Source organism: Echinops telfairi, unplaced genomic scaffold, assembly GCF_000313985.2.
Source record: "Echinops telfairi isolate 266 unplaced genomic scaffold, ASM31398v2 ScPeMD7_7469;HRSCAF=8507_0, whole genome shotgun sequence".
NCBI classification, from domain to species: Eukaryota; Metazoa; Chordata; class Mammalia; order Afrosoricida; family Tenrecidae; genus Echinops; species Echinops telfairi.
In genome coordinates, this window is record NW_022111372.1 from 28,109,319 (window position 1) to 28,121,448 (window position 12,130).

Consider the following 12,130-nt stretch of genomic DNA (forward strand, 5'->3'; position numbering starts at 1 on the left):
GATCAGGAGAGCATCAAGAGGTAGCTACCGTGGACTTGCCAGCCCACATCTCGTGAAAGACCTAAGGCTTGCTGGCACAGTGAGGTGCTTCTAGGCACTCATCAGTGAGATATCATCAATGACTACGACCCTTCTAGTCATAATTCCTTATGTGATGCCTTATCATTCTGGACTCTATGCCTGAGGCTATAATACAACTTTGAAAAATGTTTTCTGTTACAGGACTAGAGTGGGCAGCATCTTTAAGACCTCGTTACAAGAGGGTGTGACTTAAGGCAGGATCCTTCTTGAAAGATAAAAAGCACACCTCCATCAAAGCCATTCCTTGGTGTGTAAGAGAAATCTTGCACACAGAGAGAAATCCCAGGACCATGGGAAGAGCACACTCCAGATCTATCGGGAGGCTGAGACCAGATGCCCCAGAAACAGTGACACAGACACTGTGAGGAGCAGCAGCTGAGACAGGGGTACCTTCTCCTACTCTGGCTCTAGGCTATGGGACTGTCAGGCAGAACAACAGGAGAGCTGGCTTCTGGCCCACTAAGGCAGAGGCCAAAGCACCACATCACTGAGAGGCTAAGGATGGGAGAGAGACTTGAATGTTGGCAGCAAGGAAGTGTTGCTGTGAACCAGTGACTGTATCCTTACTGTTTACCAATCCTGACTTATGGTAAACTATTAATTTCGCTTATACTCCCCACCATTGTATTACCTATGGCTTCTGTGTGGCATAGAAATAGAGTGCCGGGGGAGGCGGGGATGGTTGGTGTCAGAATAGGGTAAACAGGATAAAGCATGGAGACACATCTGATGTTTGTTTGCCTCTTGGCAATAGGGAAGCCAGAGTAGGTCACAAATGGCCTCCCAAGTCATTCACAGCAATCAGCAATGCTAAAGAGCTCTAAGACTTGCCGGGCCAAGGCCAAGGCAGTAAGCCCAATTGGGACCCAGCAAGCACGAGGGAAGGGCCTGCCTGTGGGTGCACCTGAGAAAAAGCTGAGAGCTGACTTGGCTGAAAGCTGTCCGATTGAAGAAGTGCATCCTGTCACCTGGTACCTCCAAGTTCATTCTGACCCTAAGTTGTAAGCTGTTATGGTGTTGGTAAGCACTTAGATCCTAGCAGATTCCCACCAGTGGCTCAGCAGGAGAAACATAGGGCAGTCTGCTCCTGCAAAGGTTTACAACCTTGGAAACACTCCAAGGCAATTCTATTCTGTCCTATGGGGTCACTAGGAGTCATGCAACTTGGCTCTTGTACCCAAGTGAGATCAAATCACACCACTATAATAAAGTTAAAAGCCTTTATTTCAGCCAGAAAACACTCTCGACCTTGAGCGAGCAGCAAAATCAGGTTTTATACAGTAGTATAAATATAGTATAACAGCAGGGAGTGGGGTCCCTCAAAATATCTGGAAAGGTCAAGGGGAAACATTTGCTCAGAGTATCAGGAGGGGCCACGGGGGACATCTGCTGGTGGTCTAGGGTCACTACAATAGCAATGTGTAACAGGAAACCACTAATATACCACCTCTCTGTGAGTTCTGTGTGTAGGTCCTTTATGGCCACTGCAATGCATTAAGTATTGAACTTTGAAGAGAAATTGACTGTCATGGGGAGGGCAGCTGATCCAGAATTAGTAAAAAGGTCTGAGAGTAGAGATTGTCTTACCTTCATGTGATAGGAAGCAGGCTATCAGGAAGACTTGGTGTCAGAAGAAAGTAAAGAAGGATGAGAACGGAGGCGTATTGGACCCTTGCCTGTAGGCAAGAGGAAAATCAGAGGAAGTCAGACATAGTCTCATGCTGTGATCTTGATTCTCATTCTACCTCTGAAAGTTAAATGACACCTGAAGCTACTGCATTGGTAGTGGTGGTGGTGGTGGTAAGTGCTCTGGAATCAGTTCTGATTCATGCTGACCCTGTGCACAACATAAGGAAACACTGCTCAGTCCTGCAACATCCTCACAGCCGTTCCCATGCTTCGTCCCATGGGTGTAGCCACCATGTCAGTACATTACTTGTGGATCTTTTTCATTGGCCCAGGCATGAGGTCCTTCTCCAGGAACTGGCTCCTTCTGATTCTATGTCCAAAGTACAAAGGATCATCTCACCATCCTCACTGCTAAGAGGAATTCTGACTATATTTTTTCCAAGATAAACTTGGTGGTTCTTCTGACAGTCCATGGTATATCCATTTCAACACTACTGTTTGAACAATTTAATTCTGCTTTCATCCATCTTATTAATTATCCAGCAAATGTGGTGATTAAAAATACCATTACTTGGGCCATGATTCCCTTAATCTACAAAGTGAAATATTTCCTTTTAACACCTAGGAGAGGTCTTCTGCAGTTGATTTGCCTAACGCACTGCATCATGGGATTTCCTGACTGCTTGCTTCCATGAGTGTTGATGGTGGACCTAAGTACAATGAAATCCTTAACACTTCAATCACTTTTCTGAATGTACAATGTTGCTTATTGGTCCAGATGTCAGAGTTTCGGTTTTCTTTATAGTGAGGTACAATCCATATGAAAGGTTCTAGACTTTGATCTCCAATAAATGCTTCAAGTCCTATTAGCTTTCAGCCAGCAAGGTTGTGTCATCTTCCTGTGGCAGGTTGCTAATGGGTCTTCCTTCATCTTGCTGTGGTATTCTTTAGAGTCTACCTTCTTCAGCTATTTGCCCAGCACACAGATCAAACAAGTGCAGAGAAAGGAGACAACTCCAATGCACACATCTCCTCCTTTTAAACTTGGCTTATCTACTTGTTCTGTTTGAGCCAATGCCTCCTGAACTATGGACAGGTTCCTGGTGAGCACATAATTTCCATTCTTCACAATATTATCCATAATTTCTCATGATCCACACAGTAGAATGGTTTTGCAATAAAACACAAGCAAACATCTTTCTCCTATTCTCTGCCAAGATCCATCACAGGGGCAGTAATATCCCTGGGTTCATGCCTTCTAGAGAATACAGACTAGGAGACAGCCTAGGGCAGTTGTGATCTGAAACCAACTCTAGAGTTTGTGCACCACCCCATCCTTGCTTCCCTAAGCACCACTCCACCCTGACTGGTTCGATAGGTCTCTTCAAGGGTGGCAAGGAGCAGATTTCAAAACGTTTGTGGCAAACTTCCTTTATCTTTTCAATCCGTTATCCCACGAACCATATTCTGTTTGTATATCGCTAACAAACAATATCTTCTTTCTACACCCTTTACACGGAAAATTCAGTTGACAGTAATGATATTCGTGTTGTTTAACCATACACCTTAACTGTTCACAAATTTTCCATCATCCTAACAGAAGCGGAGTGTTCCTTAAAGGTCCTCTTCCATTCCTCTGCTCTCCTGCCTCTCCTCACAGCCAGCGAGTGGCTGCGACTCCTGGGGACCCAATAGCACAGGATAAAACTGCCCGGGAGTTTCCAAGACTAACAATTTGAGGGAGCAGAAAGCGCCCTAATTCTCCACCAGGCCAGAGGAGGTTTTTGAACTCTGCTTCCAGGGCTCCTTTACCCACCCTGGTCACCGTAGTAAACGTTGTCTCCACATCGACTTGCCTATTGGAGATGCTTCCTGTAAGTGTGGCCATGCAACGCCTGTCCTTTGGTAAGTGACTTATTTTATTCAGCAAAATTTTCAAGGTTCATTTCTTTTGCAGCGACACTAGAAACAGTTCAGAGCATACTTGGGCAAATCTGAAGGCGCAGTGGTGAAGATTCAGATCTACCGGAGAGTTGAAAGGTTCACAGTCCAAAAGGTCCTTTGCTGAAAGGGGAGCCTTGGCTGTCACTGGAGCATTAGGCGGGGTTCTGCAAAGTCAGCCCAGAAGGCTCCCTTGGGCATTGGGGGCAGAAGCCTGAGTCCACACGGGGAGGCGGGGCTTCCTAGCAGAGCGCGGAGGCTTTGCGCATGCGCGGCTCCTGACCACGTCCCGCGCTTGCGCGTACGCAGCCTTCTCCAGCAGCGGCGGTCTGAACCTGCAGACGGCTCCGCTCTCGGCTAAGGTCTCCGGGTCGCTGCTTCTCGCCGCCGCTCCACCTGCAACCATGACCTCCTGCAGCCGCGTGGCGCTGGTGACCGGGGCCAACAAGGGCATCGGCTTCGCCATCACGCGCGAGCTGTGCCGGCACTTCTCCGGGGACGTGGTGCTGGCGGCGCGGGACGCGGAGCGCGGCCGGGCGGCCGTGCAGCAGCTGCAGACGGAGGGCCTGAACCCGCGCTTCCACCAGCTGGACATCGACGACCCGCAGAGCATCCGCGCGCTGCGGGACTTCCTGCGCCGCGAGTACGGCGGGCTGGACGTGCTGGTCAACAACGCGGGCATCGCCTTCAAAAGTAAGGCGCTGGGGCGGGCTTGCTAGGGGCGCCCCCGCAGAGGCCGGGCGGGGCCGCTGGCGACTCCGGGGTGTCGGGAGAGACCCCTGGATGGAGAGGCACCCGAGGTGAGAGCGGAGTCCGACCGGACTTGGAGGACTTTGCATCTGATAGACCTTCACATTTCCCCGGCTCACACTTTTCCACATTTCTTCAAACGCTTTCTCGACGATTGAATTCAGAGCAGTCAAGGAAACTTTTCAGTGTGTGTTTACAAACACTGAGACGTTGCAAAATAAAGTCCACAAGTTCTTGTGTGTACCAGCCGCCCCATGGGAGCCCCCTTTGAACTAGAGAACCTCACACCAGAAAACGGCCATCCAGCACGCTCCTTGGCATTCACTGGGTGTCACATGCACTATTTGGGTGGGGTGGGGTGGGGTGGGGCACCCCAGGGGGGGAGGGTGTTAATCTATCTGTAGAACTTGATGACATTGTTACAACAGTTGAATCACTCTGTTCTTTCCTCCCCCGAAGATGCTGATCCCACACCCTTTCATATTCAAGCCGAGGTGACCCTGAAAACCAACTTTTTCAGTACCCGGAACATCTGCACAGAATTACTGCCTCTCATAAAGCCCCAAGGTAAGTCTGAGCTGCGGAACACCAGTGTGGCCCCCGCCCCTGCTGGAGCTGACCTCTGCCTGCCTCCCTCAGCTCTGTGCCTCCTCCCAGGCGTGGTTCAGCTGAGGACTTTGCCCTCCTCCAAGGCCCATCTTGGCTGCTCTCCTGCAGGAGACCTTTGCACGCCTGGGTCCTTCTTACCTTGGTTCTAGTGCCCCAAACGTTGGATTCTCATAGGACTCATCTGTTGTCACCTCTTCTTCCTCTGCTCCCAGAGTGAACTTTCTCAGTCCAGGGAGCTGGTCTCCTTTGGGTGGCAGCAGCATTTTTACTAGTTTATTGAACAAACATTTCCAATGATATTTTATTGTGTTCTCGGTGATGAGTTACAGTGACCAAAAATAATTTCAATAATGTCTACACAGACTGTCCAGCAACATTGCTGATATTCTCCACAACCTGTGAACGTCCTCATGATTTCTGGTCTAGTGGTTCCGTTTCCAGCTATCTGGTGTCCCTGCCCTGTTGTCCTCTCTTCTTGCTTTAGAATAATTGTTGGCCATCTGATCTCCTATTGATGTGTTTTAAAAGAAACTTAGTACACATGGGTGAGACTCCTTGTCTTGTGACTTAATCTGTTATTTAATTTTAATGGGGGAAAACAGCCTTATTCTTTTCATTCGTAACATTTGTGAGCATTTACAATATTAATGGAACTTAAGGTTTTTTTCATTTTTTTAAGGAATGCTAGATATGAATAAGAATATAATTAAAATAATGACCCAAACTATTATGTCCAAAAATTATAGCTAAATACTTGGTGTTAGTCTATCTCCAAATGGTCCAAGATTTTGATAGAAAGTACTTTGGCTGCAAGGATGAGCATTTGATTTCCTCCAGTAATAGAAATCTCTCTTAATCCTGGAGAGCTGTTCCTTGGGTCGTTGTTTCTATTTTCATTTTCATGCTGTTGGTTTCGGCATAGCTGTCTGCAAGAATGGGAGGAAGAGGAGGTTTCCACTCCTGCCAAGAGTTCCAGTCTCAGATACCCAACAGGGCAATTCCGCCCTGCCCTAGAGTTGATGTGAGTGAGCTCAGATGCCACGGGAGTGAGGTGCTTTGTGTTGTTGTTCTGTTTTTAATCTGCAAGAATGGGACCAAAAGCATTCTTTACCAAAGTAACTAGGCTAATATTTGGAGAATGACAAAGGTCAGTGTAGCATACCCAAATGAATATTTAATTCCTTTCTTTAGGACGAATTCCTTGTTTTTTCAAGGAGTATCTTCATCAAAATAAGTATATGTCCACAAAGTAGGCTTTCTTTGAATAACAAATTACTTGCTAATGCTTAGAGTTCTATTTGCACATTTCTCAAAGGGGGCAGAATTATAACCAGATTTTGAAACTACACTTGAATAAATACCCCCAAAGCTATTAGTCTTTAGGTATAGCCTAAAAATTAATTTTTAACAAGCTTAAAATTAATTTTTCATCTAAGCAAGTTGTCTATTTGTTGTAATTGCAATAAAAATTACAGAGAACAGGTTTTCAGGAGAGAGCTATCAAAATGCTGTGGTTGAATTTCAAAATATACTTCCTAGTCTCACACACAGAAAAAGGTCTGAAAAGTTGAGAAACTACACCAGAACTGTAAGTATTACCCTTCACGTCTTAGGGTCTGTGCAAGCTCAGAATCTAACCTTCCTTACTCTTCAAACTTCCAATAAAAGAACTGAAAAGTGAAGAAGTAAAAGTACCAAAAGCTGCCCTGGCTCTTCAAGCAGTTGGGAGAAGGGGTGCATGGTCCTGAGGAAGATGTGTCCCCCCACTTCCTCCCTAACAAGGTCTGCAAGTCCTAGTTTGTCACACACACCCCCTCACCCCCAGATCAACAACCCCTGCTTAGCATGAAAGGAGTTTCTCAGGCAAGTTGTCAAGGGGCGTGTCATATACGGATTGTTTTTATGGAAAAATACACCTGTTAACTAGTGTTTCTTGTCAGATCTTGTTTCTTCTGTATAAACATTTCCACTTATATAACACTGAGTTCATTTTTCCTACATTCTCCTTCCTGTGCCAATGAGTGTCACTACAGCAAGCTGTTCTTGGTTCCATTTCTTGACAAAAGCTAATATTCCACTCCATCCTCCAGCACTTTACTTTCCTCACCTGGAATGCAGTAAATGGAATTGTACCTGAATGGGGTCAGGTCTCATTGGAGAGAACCACTCTCTGACGCCCGCTGAGCCAGTCTTAGGCAAGTAGAGCCTTCTAGGAGGACCAGGCTGGGAGAAGGGGGTGAGGTGAGATGTGAGGCCATCAAGCAGACTGGAGGGCACACTGTACAAGCATGTCCTCCGTTCAAAGCCCCGCTTCAAACTACCTAAGTGGGGCAGCTTGCCTTTCCGGATGCACGTTTACTGGATTGGTGTGCCCCTCCCTAGCCGGGCCTTAGGGTCAGGAGCATAAAAACAGTCCGCTAGAGCACACTGAGCAGGGTGATGGGGCGGAGAAGGAGCCTGCTCTCGGGCAGAGTCGGGTGACAGAGATGCTTGTAAACCATACCCAGCAGCTTGGATTTCCTTCCTGAGGGGTTTTCAAGAGGGGATGTCTGCTGGTCAGTGGAGACAGGCAAGGGAAGGAAGACTAGAAAGGCGACTACTCAGGGGGTTTTGCATTGGTCCAGAAATGACTGTACAGACTGAGGGAAAGCGGGGATGGAGAGAAAGTGGTAGGCAAACTCCCAAGATGTGACTACTGAATTAAAGGGGGTGCAGCTTGGTGAGAGGATGATGGGGTCTCAGCAAGATGGTACAGAGGATGGTACTAACATGCTAGCACCTCTCCACTTGAACCCTGTATTAGTCTAGGTACTTTGGAGAAACAAATCCACAGCAACTCATGTATAAGAGAGTTTTATGTAAAGAACGTGTGCATCACGAAAACATCCCAACCCAATGCTGCCCAAGCCCACAAGTCCAACATTAACCCATTAACCCAGCACCAGTCCACAAAGTCCTCCACCTCACAAAACAGAGACAATGATGCTGACTGCAGGAGGAAAGCTGAGTCAGTGAACGAATAAGCATCTCAACACTAGCAGGGGTCTCCACACGGCTGCTCCAGCACCCAGGGCTGCATCGGGATAGGTCCATGTGACTTCTCCTTGGGGATGTCTTGTAGGAAGTCAATCTTGCAAGCTGAAGCAGGGAACTGCTATGGCAGCTGCACCCGATGCGACCATCACAAAGCAAGAGACCCGAGAACTAGAAAGGGGAGGCTCACCAAGCCATTTATCCCTCCGCCCTTCAATTAATCCCACATGTGTTTATTGGCCAGGTTGGCACAATAAACTAACTCACCTTCCTTCCCTGTGTCCTCATGTTCAGCTTACAGAGAGCATCTTCAAATACCTTACTCCAAAGTCATGCTCACAGATAACCAATGGTAGGACTTCAACGCGAATCCTTTGCAGAGCCGTCACTCAATACGTAACCAGCTCCTTATGCCACCACCACACCACGTGCATACATTTGTCATATGACTCATGCTGGGTCCATTTGGCTTTGTTAATAGTTTTCTTTGAATGATTAGTGTTTTACTCAACTGCATGATGATGATTAAACTCCTATTTGCACATTTCTCAGAGGGGTCGGAATTACAACCAGAACTGATTCCATTTAGACCTGTCTCACAAAGAACAATCCCCAAATGGAATTATATCTGTAGATGTAAAGGTTCGGGTCCCAATGCTTATTTTGGGAGTTGGGGTGCACAGTTTATCCCATGACCTGCCCATTACCTCAGGCTGGTTCAAAACAGCCAACCCCATGACTCGGGTAGCAGAAAATATCCGGAAGTAGAAGGCTCAGTGCACTGATTGTCGTAGGGAAGAAAAAAGGGGTTTGTGCCTTTAAGGATTCCTTAAGGCTCACAGCAGACAGACAGGTGTGGATTTTTTTTTAACACTTTTGAAAATCCTGTCTTTAAAAACAAATTTAAATAAATTAATAATTTTTAATATATACTCACACCAAAAACTAGGAATATTGCTACAACTCCCAAGTACCCATGCCTTAAATTAAAGTATCAGACAACAGCAATGCCATTTAAGCCCCTTAATTAGTCCTTCCTAATTGGTCTCCTTCACATTCCCCCAAGCCGCCACGCTGAATTCGAGAGGATATTTTTACTTAATGCTGCTGGGGCTTAGGGTTTGGGTTGGTTGGTTTTCTCTTCAAGTTATATTTTGTATTTTTTTTGAAAAGCAAGGCGTTCTAAACCAAGACTTAACAAGGTACTGCTTTTTCAGCTTTCAGAAGTCAACGTCACTGGACTGTTTAGGGAAACCTGGTGGTAAAGTCTGGGGCTGCTGGGCCATGAGCACCCCAAGTGGCTGGTTGTTCAGAGCAGAGACTGAGCTCCTCACAATCATGGGTTCTAAAGGTGCAACTCGGGGCCTCACCTCTGGGGCTGGTTGCCCTGCGCCCCACTCCTGTTTCCAGTGTCTGCTCGTGGTGGGCGTCAGCATTCCTTTGCTTGTAGATTGTCTCCTTCGTGGTGCTTGTCTTCCCCTCTGGGTGACTCATCAGGTTGATGACCCACCCTACTCTGGTCTGGCCGCTTTAGCACAACTAAGTGTACCCCATTTTCAGACAGGACTTCAGGAGATCTGTGGGGACACAAATTAATCTATGACATCTACTCCCACCACTTTGTGATTCTGTAAAGAGTGGGTGGAACAGGCGTGATTTGATGCTGCCTCCAATGAACTTTATAAATATTTCCATTGTACTGAAGAGAGCACTGACGCGCAAATTATCTCCGGGTCCCTAGCGCAGTTGGGATCTAGAACTCGTTCTGTGACTCCCAGAGTGAATGATCCCCTTCCCCTCACCCCCACCCCACCTCGTCTGGCGCGTGCACACACACACACACACACACACACACACACACACACAGCCATTCTCAACACCAGACAGTGATACCTCCATTGTCCAATGGCTCCTAGCTAGAACATTCCACCATTCAAACAGCATGTTGGAGGAAATCTCATCAGGTTTCACAACTTTGCAGGATACGCAAACCGAATAGCCGCCATGAAAAGACCCTGTATGTCTTGAAAGTAACTTTTGCCTCGGTCGATACAAACATGTGATGCTTCAGTGTAAGTGCCACTCTTGCTCAGTAACATACAGTGCTTGTGTCGGTGCATTAAAACATCAGTCACTGGGCCTCTTTAAAATTTCTTTTTATACACTTTGTTTTTGTAAATAAACTGTCTCCAAAGAAAGTTAGTGATACTATTAGTAAAGCTAAGAGGACAACTGAGAATCACAATAAAATTCAACAAAGCAACCATTGAACATTTGGATGTAGTTGCTGGGTTTGCTTTTACTCAAATAATTTTCTTTATATGAAATGAGTAAATCTATACAGGCAACAGATTAATAGCTTGTTAGGATTAGAATGGGAGTTAATAATAATGGCTATAATTTGGAGAAATTGTTGATTAGGTGATGAATGTACAACTCTTAACTATACTTAAACACAGAATTGTCTGATACATGAGTGATTTGGCAAATAAACCTCCCCGCCCCCCCTTTTGAATGTAATAGAAAAGCCAGATGCAGACTTAGTTCCTCCGCCTGCAGTTATAATGTTATAGAAACGACTTAGTTCCTCTGCCTGCAGTACTGAAATCCCATGAAGTTTTTGAGCACAGTTACTCAGAGCTCACAAGTAGCCCTGTATCTCAATTGCCTTGGATCCTTGCTTTGGACCCTGAGCATCTGGGCAGTGAGGCGCCCATCCTGAAGGTCAGGACTGTCTACAAGTCAGTCCCGCCACAGCTGGGGCTCAGTGCACAGTTAACTCGGTGGCATGCTACACTGGCAGTGTTGTGCAGCCATCACCAGTGTCGACGTCAAGAGGTTTTCGGGTGTTCATCCCAAGTGGAAATGTTAGGATATTTTTAATATAACAATCTGTGGAAAAGATAGCCATTTATTTTGGCCATCAGGAGCTGATAGAAACTCGACAGTCTTGGTGTTTGATACTGGCCTTTGCCGTGCCTGTCTTTTCTATATAATGGCGTTTGTTGTATTTTAGGTAGAGTGGTCAATGTGTCCAGCATGGTTAGTGTCCGTGCACTGAAGTCCTGCAGCCCGGAGCTGCAGCAGAAGTTCCGCAGTGACACCATCACGGAGGAGGAGCTGGTGGCCCTCATGAACAAGTTCGTAGAAGACACAGAGAAAGGGGTGCACCAGAAGGAGGGCTGGCCCAACACTGCCTATGGCGTGTCGAAGATCGGCGTCACCGTGCTGTCCAGGATCTACGCCAGGAACCTGAGTGCACAGCGGCCAGGCGACAAGATCCTCCTGAATGCCTGCTGCCCCGGGTGGGTGAGAACTGACATGGCGGGGCCCAAGGCCACCAAAAGCCCAGAAGAAGGCGCAGAGACCCCCGTGTACTTGGCCCTCTTGCCCTCAGATGCTGAGGGGCCTCACGGGGAGTTTGTTTCGGAGAAGAAAGTTGAGCCGTGGTGAGCGTGACACACACAGCGTCATCCTTGGGCGCCATTTTGTTCCTACCTTGATTAAACTATAGAGCATTTATCTGATGCTTGTCGACATTTCTAATTCTACTAATTCTTTCGTGATTCCCCCTCCACCTCCTACCCCAGATGTTGTTAGGGAAAAAATATGTGTAATCTGTGGCCAAAAGTTAGTAGATGAATAAAAGTGGTTCTTGATAATGCCTGGTTTTGTGTGGATTATTTGCATGCCGAACCTTTAAAAAGGCTCCAGCGTAAAAAAGAAAGAGAAACTGCGATTATCCGTTAGATTCCATTTCAACTTATGGCAACTCGAGTCAGTGGAACTGTGTTCTGTAGATCAGCGGGCCTTCTTCTGGGTGTCTTGGATGGACTTAACCCCAGTCTTTTGGTTAGCAAAATATGTTATTAGAGATGCTATACTACCTAATAATTAGGTCCAAAGGACGGGATATTATGACCTAGAGATTGGCAACCTTTTTCTGGACTGGGCCCAAATTCATCTTTATTTTGACCTTTGAAGACCACGTGGTCCCTGTCATAGGACAATGTGTGAACCATGAGTGCAGAGGGTCATGTCCACGGGCTACCTTACCAGACTCTTGAACAATATGAACCCTGACACG

At 46.7% G+C, this 12,130-nt stretch overlaps 1 protein-coding gene across 1 annotated transcript; it reads left to right on the plus strand.

The window, feature by feature from the left end:
* Nucleotides 1-3,965: 3,965 nt before the first annotated feature.
* Nucleotides 3,966-11,705, plus strand: LOC101661867 (carbonyl reductase [NADPH] 1). Its single transcript, XM_004696945.2, has 3 exons — nucleotides 3,966-4,344; nucleotides 4,861-4,968; nucleotides 11,060-11,705. The coding sequence occupies exons 1-3, from the start codon at nucleotides 4,056-4,058 to the stop codon at nucleotides 11,494-11,496; spliced, it is 834 nt and encodes a 277-aa protein (XP_004697002.1). The 5' UTR covers nucleotides 3,966-4,055; the 3' UTR covers nucleotides 11,497-11,705.
* Nucleotides 11,706-12,130: the final 425 nt, after the last annotated feature.

What these genes read in the sequence shown, in the direction of transcription:
- LOC101661867 (XM_004696945.2), top strand. Translation starts at nt 4,056, where the DNA reads ATGACCTCCTGCAGCCGCGTGGCGCTGGTGACCGGGGCCAACAAGGGC. An exon ending in CGCGGGCATCGCCTTCAAAA is followed by an intron (nt 4,345 to 4,860) that starts GTAAGGCGCTGG and finishes CCTCCCCCGAAG; the next exon opens with ATGCTGATCCCACACCCTTT. An exon ending in GCCTCTCATAAAGCCCCAAG is followed by an intron (nt 4,969 to 11,059) that starts GTAAGTCTGAGC and finishes GTTGTATTTTAG; the next exon opens with GTAGAGTGGTCAATGTGTCC.